At 39.6% G+C, this 12,874-nt stretch overlaps 1 protein-coding gene across 1 annotated transcript in view; it reads left to right on the top strand.

Annotated features, from left to right (window-relative positions):
* Positions 1-12,874, top strand: part of COL11A1 (collagen type XI alpha 1 chain) — a gene marked incomplete at its 5' end in the record, with an annotated part of 325,199 nt that overhangs the window by 143,081 nt on the left and 169,244 nt on the right. Inside the window, 6 exons of the mRNA XM_042464341.1 lie at positions 7,537-7,590; positions 7,695-7,739; positions 10,695-10,748; positions 10,846-10,890; positions 11,810-11,863; positions 12,325-12,369. Coding sequence (XP_042320275.1) covers positions 7,537-7,590; positions 7,695-7,739; positions 10,695-10,748; positions 10,846-10,890; positions 11,810-11,863; positions 12,325-12,369 — 297 coding nt within the window. The remainder of the gene's footprint in view (positions 1-7,536; positions 7,591-7,694; positions 7,740-10,694; positions 10,749-10,845; positions 10,891-11,809; positions 11,864-12,324; positions 12,370-12,874) is intronic.

Below are 12,874 nucleotides of genomic sequence, written 5' to 3'. Positions count from 1 at the left end.
GTGTATATACACAATGTCCACACCTTACTAAATGAACGAAATCCCAAAAAAATCATACTTGTTCAATTGTGTAACTAGAATTTTCATATTCTTTTAAGTACGCTATCAGAGGGTCCCATATTTTTCGGAATAAGTCTATAGTTTTCCCTTTCAATAGTTTAGTTAATTTGTCCATTTGGATATATTCGTATAATTTGAAAATCCATTCTTTTAACTCCAGGCAGTAGCTCAGTTGTATATTGAGTCTTCATGCCATTAATTTACATTCCAGGTAGCTGCTGACATGCTTGTTTCAGGGCCAGGCCAGTGAACCTGGAGCATAAATGTACAAGAGACAGAATACATAGTTCCCTTGGTTGGAAAAAGACAGTACTGTAATAGGCCTAGCCTATTTAGAAGCTCTATATTGCCAGTCAAACAGGGGGACTGCAATTCCACTTGTAATTCATGCAGATCCAAGGAATCGCAAGATTGTGCCTCTGACTATGAGTTTCCCCTTTCAACTTCTATTGTACCTGAAAATTTGGAATAAAGAGTTGGTACATTGTTATGGTACATGCAAAGGCATAGAAACATTACTGGAAGGGAATATTGGTTAAAATCTGAGTAGAGCCAAAAGTATATATCCTCTCCTCCTCTCCCTTTTAGTCTGAAGATGTTCTGCTTTTGAGATTTGTTTCATATTCAGCTTGGGATGTTTGCCTTCATTTATCATAATGCCATCAAAAAGTGCTGATGCAGTGAGCTTACTATCTGGTTCTGTAGACTAAGGTGGATTGATCCTCCCTCCAAGTTTCTTGAGGGATAAGAATAATAAAAATAACTTAAAAAGCCAAAAGATTGGGAAACAAGCAAATTTCTAAGAAATATTTCTAAGAATTTTATTTCGGTGGGGGAATGACTTATCTTAGTTGATGTATGGCCAAAATTAAAGCCCCTTTTCATTAATTTTTTTTAAAAAAGCTCCACCACAAAGTTGTAACAGCAGAGACTCTCTGTAACTTCCCACCTGCTATTTACTGCTCTTGAACCCTTTGTGAATGATTGTAATTAAGGATCAAATTTGTCCTCACAATATCTGAGAGAGAACAAAATGTGTGAGTTTTAAAATTTCTTTCTGTGAGACAGTGCAATTTGCCCCTATAAGAAAATTTGTGTATTGGGAAGGTCACTTTTTTCACTTATAGTACATTCTGTTGTTTTGGAAAATGTGGTAACTATTGCCTTGTTGACTTAGCAAACTAGATAGGTTTGGATATAATTTGTGTGCATGAAATCCTGTGACCATTTGATAGAGACATTCCAGTACAGGGGTACCCCGGGTTACGAAATTAATTCGTTCCGCCGCCGCTTTCGTAACCCGAAAATCTTCGTAAGGCGAAAAAGCCATAGGCGCTAATGGGGAAAAGCCGCGATTTCGTGCGAAATAGCGCCGAAAAGCACCAAAACATTTTTCGTAACCCGAAATAACCTTCGTAACCCGGAACAGTTTTTTTAAATGGATTTTTTTTGTAACCCGGAAATTTCGTAAGGCGGTGCATTCGTATCCCGGGGTACCACTGTATTTGTTTCCAACAAAGTAGTCTGTGGCCCCATACAGACAGGCCAAAATAAAGCTGCTTTGGGTCACTTTGGAGGTATGCTGTTTAAATGATGCCTGCATCCTAAGAGTCTGGAAGCTGCGCACCAGTCCTTAGGATTTTCTATCTCCCAGTTCCATAGGATAGAGCCATGACAAGTTCTATCCTATGGCAGATTGGAATATTGTCAACATCCAATCAGAGTGAGCCTGGCATCAGCCAATGGGAATTTAGTCAAGAAAAGATGGGAGCTACTCTCAGGAGCATATATAAATAAGCTGAGTGAGACATGTGTGAGATAGATATGGACCAGATAGACACAGAGCTAGGAGTTAGAGGTTTATTAGACCCTGAAGAGTTTTAACAGCCAAGGTGGCAGAGCTACACTGCTGAAAGGGGCAATTGGGTTTTGAGTGCCCAGGTTGTCCTTAAAAGAGGTCAAGTGTGGAGATTGAATTGGTGTGGCTGGTAAAGTCATAATGTAGCAACAAAGTTTTAAAGCTCAGAGTCTAGTCAAAAGACTTATGTGAAACTTTGAAGCTTATCGCACAGGCCCTGGAATGGGCCTGTCGCCTTACAAAATGGGGTGTGATGGGAACAGGAGGTGGCATAAAATGCATCTTACCGCACAGGAGAATACCGGAAGTTCCCATTGCATTCTGATGGGTGGCAGCTAGTGAGGTAGCAATCACATATAGGTGGCAGCAGTGGGATAAAAAGACCCATTGTGCTTCTATCAGAGAAAAGTAGTTGGGTTAGTGAGACTCACCATCACACCTGGGATCTGTAGTTTGGTGAGACATCAAAGCTCTCAGGTTGAGATTTCTAAATACAGTGGATCCTTGTTAGACGCTGGGGTTTGGTTCCAAGATCCCCCGTGTATAACAAAATCCGTGTATGCTCAAGTCCCATTAAATATAATGACATAGCAAAATGGTGTCCCTAATAAAAAATGGAACATGAAGGTAAATTTATACTTTTTTGGAACATTTTCAAACCGTATATGCTTAAATCCGTGTATAAAAAATCCGTGTATAAGAAGGGCCGACTGTACTTCTCCCTAAATGTAGATCTCAGTATTCAATAGGATAGAACCATGACAGTCAAAGTGGAAATATGGGGCTATAATTGTGTAGTATGAAAGGAACACTGGTGTCTATTGCTTACTGTGGTTAATAGAAGAGAGGGAAGGTGTTATTACTTAGACCTGTCACAAAGGAGTTTTGGAATTGTATAGTAAATACTTCATGTGTAGCCGTACAGATTGCCCATGTTATTGGCCCTATTTATATGATGAACATTTGTTAGATAAAACTTTGCTCAGTGCTGCCCTGTGAAGTACACAAAGTATTTTTTTAAAAGAAGAATAGAAGGGTTTAGGTTTTCTTTAAAGACTGAACAAATGAAATCAATAACCAACAGAGGGCACTGTACATTATACACTAATTGTGCTTACTTAGACACTACTCTATGGCTAAGTAAACATTTTCAAGTTGTCAAAAAACCAATGAACATGTGCCTTTTTCTAATCTGGCGTGGCTGAGTTAGCAACTTTAGATATGTGACTGAACCTTCCCCTTTCCCTTACTCAAGGACTTGCTAACTTATTTCTTATAAAGATATGATACATTAATTCTAATAATACTGTATTAGTGCATTCTGTAATGGACTTAGAATGCACTAAAGGCTTTCATCCCTCACCACAGAATTATTGTTAAATCAGAATCTTTTAAATGCAAAAAAGCAAGACAGTCATTCTTCTACAAAAACCAAAACAAAATAGATCCCTATTAAATCTGGTTAAATAAATCATATGTGCCATTGCAGATTCAAAATTCAAGACCCACACTTATTATAACACTTAGCACATGATTATGTTTTGAACTTACAGTATATGGTGAAACACTGCATGTATGGGCAGCAAGAGGTAACTGAAATTTCATTCCATCTCTCCCAACAGCTAAACACATGCATGCTACACACAAGTAGCACTCCAGCAGAGCAATCTGTCAGGAGCACTTTGCAACACATGTGAACATTTTGCAATATACATGTTTGCCAGCCAGCCAACCAGTCTGCTTCTAGCCATCACCAGTTTGAGGATCATATATGGGTTGTGGTATATGAGAGGTCTGGTATAAAGGGCTATGGTTAATTCTAAGTGGCAGAGGTCACTTAGATCACCACAGCATTGAGCAGATTTGGTCCTTCTCAGTACAGTGGTACCCCGGGATACGAATTACCCAGCTTACGAATTTTTCGGGATACGAAAAAATCCCATAGGGATTTATTGTTTCGGCTTACGAAGGTTTTTTCGGGTTACGAAAAAACCTCGGCGCTATTTTCCGCCACCGGAGGGCAGCAGAGAGCTATTTTTTCCATTAGCGCCTATGGCAATTCAGGTTACGAAGGTTTTTCGGGTTACGAAATTAGCCGCGGAACGAATTAATTTCGTAACCCGAGGTACCACTGTAATCCCTTTACTTTTTCCACATAGAAATTAATAATTATATTCACATTTGTGAAGATGAGAACAACATTTGTCTTCCACATCTCATATTAGACACAGTCCTTACCAATAGACTCTAACAATGCTTCTGCATGTATTTATGAGTGAAAGCAGAGGGAAGGAAGGGGGAAGAGAAAAGTTCATACAGTACTCTACCCACACATCTCTATGTAGGTCCTTGCAATATATAGGCATTGCCTCCATATGTATATGTCCTATTAGCATTTCATTTATGTCCTTATAATTTCATTGCCATTTGACACCACTCTTGCCTTTACTCTCTTCTCATTGTCCGTATATATGTGTGTATGTATATCTCTAGCTATCTGCCTGTATATCAGTCTGCCTATCTGTCTGTATATCTATCTATTATACCTATTCCTGCCAGTTATGGAAAATATATCTGATCAATGGACTCCAGTCAAGAACTGAGACAATTATAGATATATTAGCCTTACCGTCTCACTGGATTCTTTCTTATTATTAACAAAATGTAGTATAGCAAAATTTTGAGCTTTCTAATGATCACACTCATTATCTTCACTATCACCATCTGAGCTTTAATCTGAACTCTTCTTTCAATCAAAGATGCCTAGGATAACATGTCATGAAAAGGGAGAACATACCTTGAATAGTAGTTTGAAAATCAATACAGCCAAATATTTCTAAATGACTTTAAGGGAATCTTCAAAGTGTAAAATCTCTTGCTGAATCTGCCTTGTTTTCTGGTGTTTTCCTTAATAACCAGAAAGATAATATTACTTAAGAAATGCATACAGAGAGTTCAGTAATGAGAGGTTTAAATTGTCACACAATAGTAATCCAGTTAAAATTGTCATTACACTATTGTCTTTTTCTGCTGTCTCCTTATCATGTACAGCCAGTACCTCACCCCAGGGAGAAAAGATTCATTCATATGTTGAACAGAGTGCTATGCAAACAAGTTTTCTAATTGTCATGCTTTGGATGTGTTTGCCAAAATAAACAATATTTAATGGCAAAGGAACCTCTGGCCATTTTATATCTGACAATAAAAAATATGTTATTTGTGCTAAGTCTTGAGGTTTTCATTTGGCAGTTTCTAAAAAAAAGCAACAACCTAATTTCACAACCACAGCAACTGAATTGATGATTACTAATCTATTGCAGTGATATTAAGCAAGAAATATGGTGTACTGGCTTGATTGTTTGGCTGCAACTCTGGAGATTAAGGTTCAAATCCCCATTTGGCCATGGAAACCCACTGGGTGATGTTGGGCAAGTCACATCCTTTGAACAAATCTTGACTAAAGAACACCATAATATTTTTGTTTGTTTTATATGCCCACTTTCTCCAAAATTGGACCCAAGGCAGCTCACAAAAGATACATAAAAAGCAGTAAAATTTTAACAACAGAACTGAAAATTCCATATTAATATGACATAATCCTTTATTCCCACCATGTGAAACTGAGATGGTGGTGGGATAGAGAGAAGGGCTCCTCCAGATGATGTTAGAGCTGTTGTGATCTCATAAAGGGAGATATAGTCCTTCAAATAAATTGAATGCAAGTCATATAAGGCATTATAATTCAAAGCCAGCACTTTGAATTGTGCCTGGAAATGGACCAGCAGCCAGTGGAGGTGTTGGGACAAAGACATTGTGTACTCCATGTAGCCAGCTCCCATTACCAACCTGGTTACATCTCTTTGAGCAAATTTAAGTTTCCGAGCACTTTTCAAAGGTAGCCCCACACAGAGTATATTTGTTATTGTTAACTGCCCTTGAGTCGATCTCAACTCATGGCGACCATATGGATGAGATATCTCCAAAACCTTCTGTTCTCCACTGCTCTGCTTATTTCCTGCAACCCCATACCTGTGACCTCCTTAATAGAGTCCATCTATCTGGCATGTGGTCTTCCTCTCTTCCTATTCCCCTCACCTTTCCCAGCATTATTGACTTTTCCAATGAGTGCTTCCTTTTCATGTGTCCGAAGTACGACAGCCTCAGTTTGGCTATGTTGGCTTCTAGAGAGATTTCTGGCTTGATCTGCTCTAGAACCCATTTGCTTGTCCTTTTGGCTGTCCACAGGATCCTCAGCACTCTTCCCTAGCACACATCTCAAATGAATGGATTTTCTTCCTATCTTTTTTCTTAACTGTCCATCTCTCACATCCATACATGGTAATAGGGAATACAATAGGTTGCATGATTCTAACTTTGACAGCTTGGTTTAGCCTTGACGGCAAGATCTTGCAAATGTTAGAGAACCCTAAAGTGGTATCTCCTCATGATGAGTGAACTAGTTTTTACTAGAAACTCAGCAATGACAATTTTCTTTAAATTCCTACTAAAAACCCTTCTAGAAAGTAAAAAGAAACATTAACTGCTACAACAGTAAAATAACTTTATTTCCATTTGTCATGTTACTTTTTAAATGTAACTTTGGCGCATTACAGACCACCCAAAATGGGCGGTCTTGTGCCACTGCCAGTTGCTCCGTGAGGGAGCCGCAGCAGCCAAACCACGCAGCTCCCTCGCGGAGCAAAAAGAAGCCCCAAAATGACGCTTCTTTCCATGGCGCGGATAATACGCCACGAGGCGCCAATGGCGCACTTGCAGCGTCATATGCACCGCGCGACGTGCGGATGCAGCATGTCCGCTGCGTAAAGATTGCGGCCCCGTGTGGAACAGGCACCGCCATTTTGTGTGCGCTCCACGCATATTAGGGTTAGGGGCATGAGGAAGTGACGCCCCTTTCTAACCCTAGTACGCGTGGAGCGCGTACTTTATGCCCGTGTGTAACGGGCCATAGTTACTCTCTCATTGTTCCTCTCCAGAAAGTAACTTATTACAATCAAATATGCTAGTGGTCATTTTTGTTTTCAAGAGTTGCATACAGATAGTTGTATTTGCAGTATTAGATCTTGGATGGCTCATTCATACCATCATTTGATATTGTGGTCACCAAGTGATGAATGTTGAGAAGTAAACCACCCTGAAAATACCCGGGGAAATGTAATCTGTTCTATTCACCTGAAACATTGCTTTTGTATTCTACTCAACAAGAGCATTGTCATTCCATGAGTAAAGAACAGGAAATGTGGAAACACATTATTATGCAGTGTTTCTGTATTGCCTTTTGTTTATAAGAAATTTAAATCATTGTTGGGATGGCCATAATTAGTTAGGCATAATTTAGACTCGTTGATTTTAGTGCGTTTGAGCATACCCAACTCTGTGTTGGATTATGGCCAACACTTTAAACCCAGACTTGAATGGATGTGTGTGTATTATAATGCTGCATGTAGAGATTTGTATCTCTTTAGTCAAGATGTGTTATGACTTGCCAGTCTAAAGCTGAAGTGTTTGCTTGGATCCTGTTTTTCTATTATATGTGCATTGGCACGTAATCATAGTTCTTCCCAGCAATGTGGTTTTAACACAGCTTATCTTTTCTCTAGGGGGATCGTGGGCCACAAGGACCTCCTGGTGCTCCCGGTGAAGATGGAATGAGAGTATGTCATTCATAGTTTCTTATCTTTGTTAGCCTTCACAATAAAATCTAAAGGCAGTATTGATTTCATGTACTAATGCTTTGATTTTGTTTTGGTAACAACAGGGAGAAGATGGAGAGGTTGGACCAAGAGGCCTCCCAGGTGAAGCTGTAAGCAAAGTTTTCTTATTGTTCATTACTCATGATGTGTACTGATTTCTTATCTTATGGCTTTTGAAATGGAAGGTCTCCATCATAAATCCAAATATCTCGGTAAAGGTATGGTCTGTTTGGGAATCATTTTTGAATGAATACACTTACAATGATTTTGTCCATAACTGCTGTTTCTTGTTATTGAAGAGGTTCAACACATTTCTTATTTTTACTACTTTGAGATTTCTCAGAATTTGTTTTATTCATAAACACACATAGATTTAAGTCTTTCAGTTGTTAGAATTTTTATCACAGCAGTGACTCATGGATGCATTCCCATGAGTTAAGACAGACATGACCCTAGTTTTTTTAAAAACCCTTAATCTTTTAGGATTCTTCCTTTGATGTATATAACATAATAATCCCATCTTATCTGTGGTGTCTATAACATATACTAAATTCTTTGGCTTGGTTCACAGACACTGCAGATATAATCCAGTTTGACACCATTTTAACAGACATTGCTCAATGATATGGAGTTCTGGGAATTGTAGTTTTGTGAGGTATTTAGCCTTCTACGTCAGAGAGCTCTGGTGCCAGAATGCTATAGCACTGAGCCATGGCAGTTAAAATGGTGTCAAGATGGATTATTTCTGCAGTTCAGATGCAGCCTTAGGTGTTTTACAGACCGCCGCTTTGCGGCGGTCTGCTGGTGCTGCTGTTGCTCCACGAGGGAGCCACAGCAGCCAAACCGTGCGACTCCCTCGCAGAGCAAAAAAGAAGCTCCAAAATGGAGCTTCTTCCTGTGGCGCACTTATGACGCCGCGAGGGGCCAATGGCACCCTCACGACGTCATAAGTGCCGCGTGATGTGCGGATGTACAGCGTCCGCTACGTCAAGATGGCAGCGGCTGTGTGGAAAGGCCGCCACCATTTGTTACGGACAGAGTCTGTAACAGGAGTAGGGGCGTCTAGAAGAGAGGCCCCTTTTTTAAACTGGGACGTCCTGGGGACGTCCCAAATGGCGGTATGTAACCCGCCTCAGTCTCTGTCATACACAGTCTTTTAGTAAATTGTGCTGATATTTCATTTTTAGAAAATAAATGATTGGCTTGATTTATGTGCTTTTATGCATGCATTTTTGAGCATTAACAATTCACATAATCTTGTTTTATTGCCATTGTTTGTTTTGAGATTTTCTGTGTAGGTCTACAAGAGACAGAGCAAATAGATAGGGATTATTTATGAATCTACTGTGCACCCAGTTATGGAACACATTCTACAAATAGTTTAATAGAGGGTAACACATGCATTTCTGGGGGTCGCACACCAAAGACCTCTGTAAACCAGCTCCTTCTGTCTATGAATACAGCAAATACTTCAATAGACAGAAATGAAAAATACCACTGCCTGAAAGTCTAGGTTGCTGATGCAAGTAGTATAGCCATTACTCACTTCGATTCTATAAAGCAGACTAAAAATTTAAATGTCTATAGGTGGGCCCAGTGGTTTGACTAGATGGACCAATGGGTTGACTAAGTATGAGGCAGTTCATTAGATTGTTAGGTAGAGCTTTGAAACCTTTAATGTTTCTGAGATAGACTGAGCTGATTATTTGCTTCAGTTCTGTGAGTTTCCTCCACCACTTTAGAGCTTAGGTAAAACATTAGGGCAGTGATGGAGAAAGGGCAAATCTAACAGGTCAGAGCTCATTTTAATAACTGCTACAAGGATGCAAGTTCAGCAAATACCTTGTTCTTTTCTGCCTTCATTGCATCGACACAAAGTTCTGTTTTGGTGGCTAAAGGGTTATGACATTCTGAACCCTAGAGTCTGAGCTGAAGCTCTCAGAAGCCTGATGTAATGAATTTACCAAACACTTTGCTGATAAAATTGATTCTACTCACTTGGACTTGACCTTGACGTTGAGCAAACTCTAAAGATATACCTGATATTTTGATGAGAAAGTGGTGGAACAGATCACTCGGAAAGAGTGGATTGGAGCTGCCCTGGAGCTGATTGCTCTGGAGCCATGGCAACTACAGGCCACAGCCCCAATCTTCTCTGGAACTGGCCCAAATAGGAGTGGAAAAAAGCCACTCCTATTTGGGCCAGTAAAAAGCCACCTTAAGTGGCCCAGCCGCAACCCCAGAATGGCTTCTGGGTGCTCCAGGGGCATGTGGCATGTAGACACAATGCCCCCTGAGCATCCCGAAGACGTCCCCATGTAATGGGCGGCTTCTGGGCAACTTGGAAGCATGTGGAGTATAAATGCTGTACTCCCAAGCAGCCTGGAAGGCAACTTAACTTGCTGGTTTGTTCCAGTCCAAATTTAGGCAAGTTGCTTGGATGAGTGATGCCAACCACTTGTTTACTTATCTAAATATATGTGGTATATCTAGGATCTAGCCTAGATCTATCCTAGCCAATGAAAGCTCCCCAAGGAGGGCTAGCCTGTGAAGGGATTTGGTGAGGTTGTAAATGTTTTTGTTAAAAAAATGTATATTCCAGACAGTTCTACTCTAACAAAGGTAGTGACTGCCACAACATTTAAGAAACCATTTTTGGATGCTAATTTTTCTCTTTAGAGTTGGACAAAATGCAGCGCTATTAACATTTTTATGTCCACACCTGTCAACCCCTTCCAAAACTTATGTCAGGCTTGTAGAAATTCTTGCTTAAAAATGCCTCCCAGTGTCCTAAAACCCTCTAGTTGGGTAGAATAGACATTCTTTTTTAGGTAGGGATCATTTTTAGGCCTAACTGTTCCTTCTTTCCAAACAGGAAGTGACAGAAGGATAGGAAGAAGGTAAAATGTAGTTAGTACAAATGCTATTAGGATGAGATTATAGAGTTGCTTAATTTCTGACATGTTAATGCACCTCTGGAGTTCCCAGTCTATCCCACCTTCTTTTCATATGTATTGTGAACAAACCAGCTTTATGGAGTTTCCCTCTCTTTCTCTCTCTCACAGGGTCAGCGAGGATTATTGGGCCCAAGAGGAACTCCTGGCCCACCAGGACAGCCGGTATGTTTTTCCCAAAGAAATATAATAGCTTATCTTTTGTATTTCTCAGTAAATGTATCAGTGACTAGCATAGCTTTTGTTATGTTCTTCTTTATAGGGAATCCCAGGTATTGATGGCCCACAGGGACCAAAAGGAAACTTGGTAAGCAGTTCCAAAGGGTTTGAGGTGATGTTCTTAAAAGAAAAAGAAGCCCAAATAACTGTATAAATTTTAACATGTTCATGTTTTATGTCTATCCCATGTTAGCATTTTCAGTATCTTAATCCTGGTTTTATCTCCCCCCCCCCCCCCAGATACAGAAGACTAGAAACTGATTAATCTATTGGTCTGTTTATGGCATTAGTGAGGGCATAGAATTATTAGCCCAATGTTCTTTCAAGATGGCATCTGGGTGGGGGCTCCTGGTAAAAAAAATTAGGTAACATATGTCAGGGATGTAATTCATTCTTAAGAGAAGCACTGAGCAATTTGAGCAATTTTCTTCCCATTTTTCAGTTTTTGAAGAATATTAACAGTTTAGGCCTTATTCTGCTCAAAATTTGCACATTCTTTTAAGCATAGAAAACATTCTAAAATGTATTTTGAACCACAGGTTGGGTTTCCCCTATCCAGAATTCCAAAATACTACAAAAACATTTGTCATGGGTGGCTGATAAAGTGACATCTTTACTTTCTGATGACTCAATTGCACACAAACTTTGTGCACAAGATTACTTAAAAATATTGTATAAAATTGCCTTCAATGAATATGCATTGATATTATATGAAACATGATTTTTTTGTTTAGTCTTGGATCCATCTACAAATATTTTATTATGTACATATGTGCAAATAAAGGTATTCTGAAATCCAAAACAAATCCAAACTGCTTCTGGTCCCAAGCATTTCAGATAAGGGATATTAAACCTGTATTTTTAAAAATATTTTTGAATAGTCTTTCCATCCCTAAAGTATGCTGAACTTATAACAGTGGTGGTGGTTGACTAAAAGAAAGAAGAAAAAGTCCTAAATGTCTTTGTCACCAAACTGATCTTTTACCCATGCCTTTCTTGCACAACAGGGCCCCCAAGGGGAACCAGGACCTCCTGGCCAGCAAGGAATCCCAGGTCCACAAGTAAGTGCTTTGTGACTCTTCCACTGAAGAAACATTAAAGAGCTAAAGAGTTAGGAGGGTGCTGGTATGCTTTCCCCCCTCAGTGAGCTTATTCTTGTATCTAGGCTTTCATAAACAATCCTGAAAATATTTGTGCTGCTAGTGAGAGGGGAAACATATCATATTTGCACAGACACTGCCCCCTCTTGACTTTGTCCTCATTAAAGAGAAAATTACTTATTCAGAGCTCCCTGAATGTCACCAAGAAGAATCACACCTGAAGGAGGGTTTGGTATTGGATCAAGTTGCATGTTTTCTGCCAGAAAAGTAAGCAGAGTAAAAGCTCTTACAACCCTGTTGTTTCTTTCTCTCTTCCCCCCTTTAACGGGGACTTTTTGTAACATCTTAATGAGGAATCTGAAATGGGAAAAATACATCTATTGTTGTCTTTGATTTGTGACAATCTGTGATCTTTTTAATAGGGGCTTCCTGGTCCACAAGGCCCAATTGGAGTTCCTGGTGAAAAGGTAAATGGCATTCCACTGCTGAATAACCAACAGATAAAATCTAAAATTCTTGGTTCTGTGTACTAGTATTGTACCTCAGTAGAACAAGATCACTTGTAGCTCGACCAGTAAAAAAGCAGTATGCCGGGATTCTGTCTTTACCTACTTCTCTCTCTCTCTCTCTCGCTCTGTGTATAAGTTGTGTAAGGTTATATGGGCTTGCTATAACATTTCTTGAGGCCAGGTAATGCTACAATAAAACCTACAATTTTAAATAGTATTTATAGGTTGACTTAGTTATAACCATTGTTTCCATCCGACCTCACAACTCATTTCTACATTGTCAGTCTGGATAATGGCTGTAACCTAGTGGAATTACACATGTTCACATCCAGAAAGTCTTAAGTTCAATCTCAGACATGCCACATCTGAAACACCTGCCATTCTGTGTAGATGGTACTAAGCTATATGGACTAATGGTCTGATGTTCTCTCAAGGCAGTATTTTATGACTCTACAGCACTTTT

The sequence above is a fragment of the Sceloporus undulatus genome, chromosome 4 (assembly GCF_019175285.1).
Source record: "Sceloporus undulatus isolate JIND9_A2432 ecotype Alabama chromosome 4, SceUnd_v1.1, whole genome shotgun sequence".
Taxonomy (NCBI): domain Eukaryota; kingdom Metazoa; phylum Chordata; class Lepidosauria; order Squamata; family Phrynosomatidae; genus Sceloporus; species Sceloporus undulatus.
The sequence above is the reverse complement of the archived record's forward strand: the minus strand, read 5'-3'. Positions and strand labels throughout refer to the sequence as shown.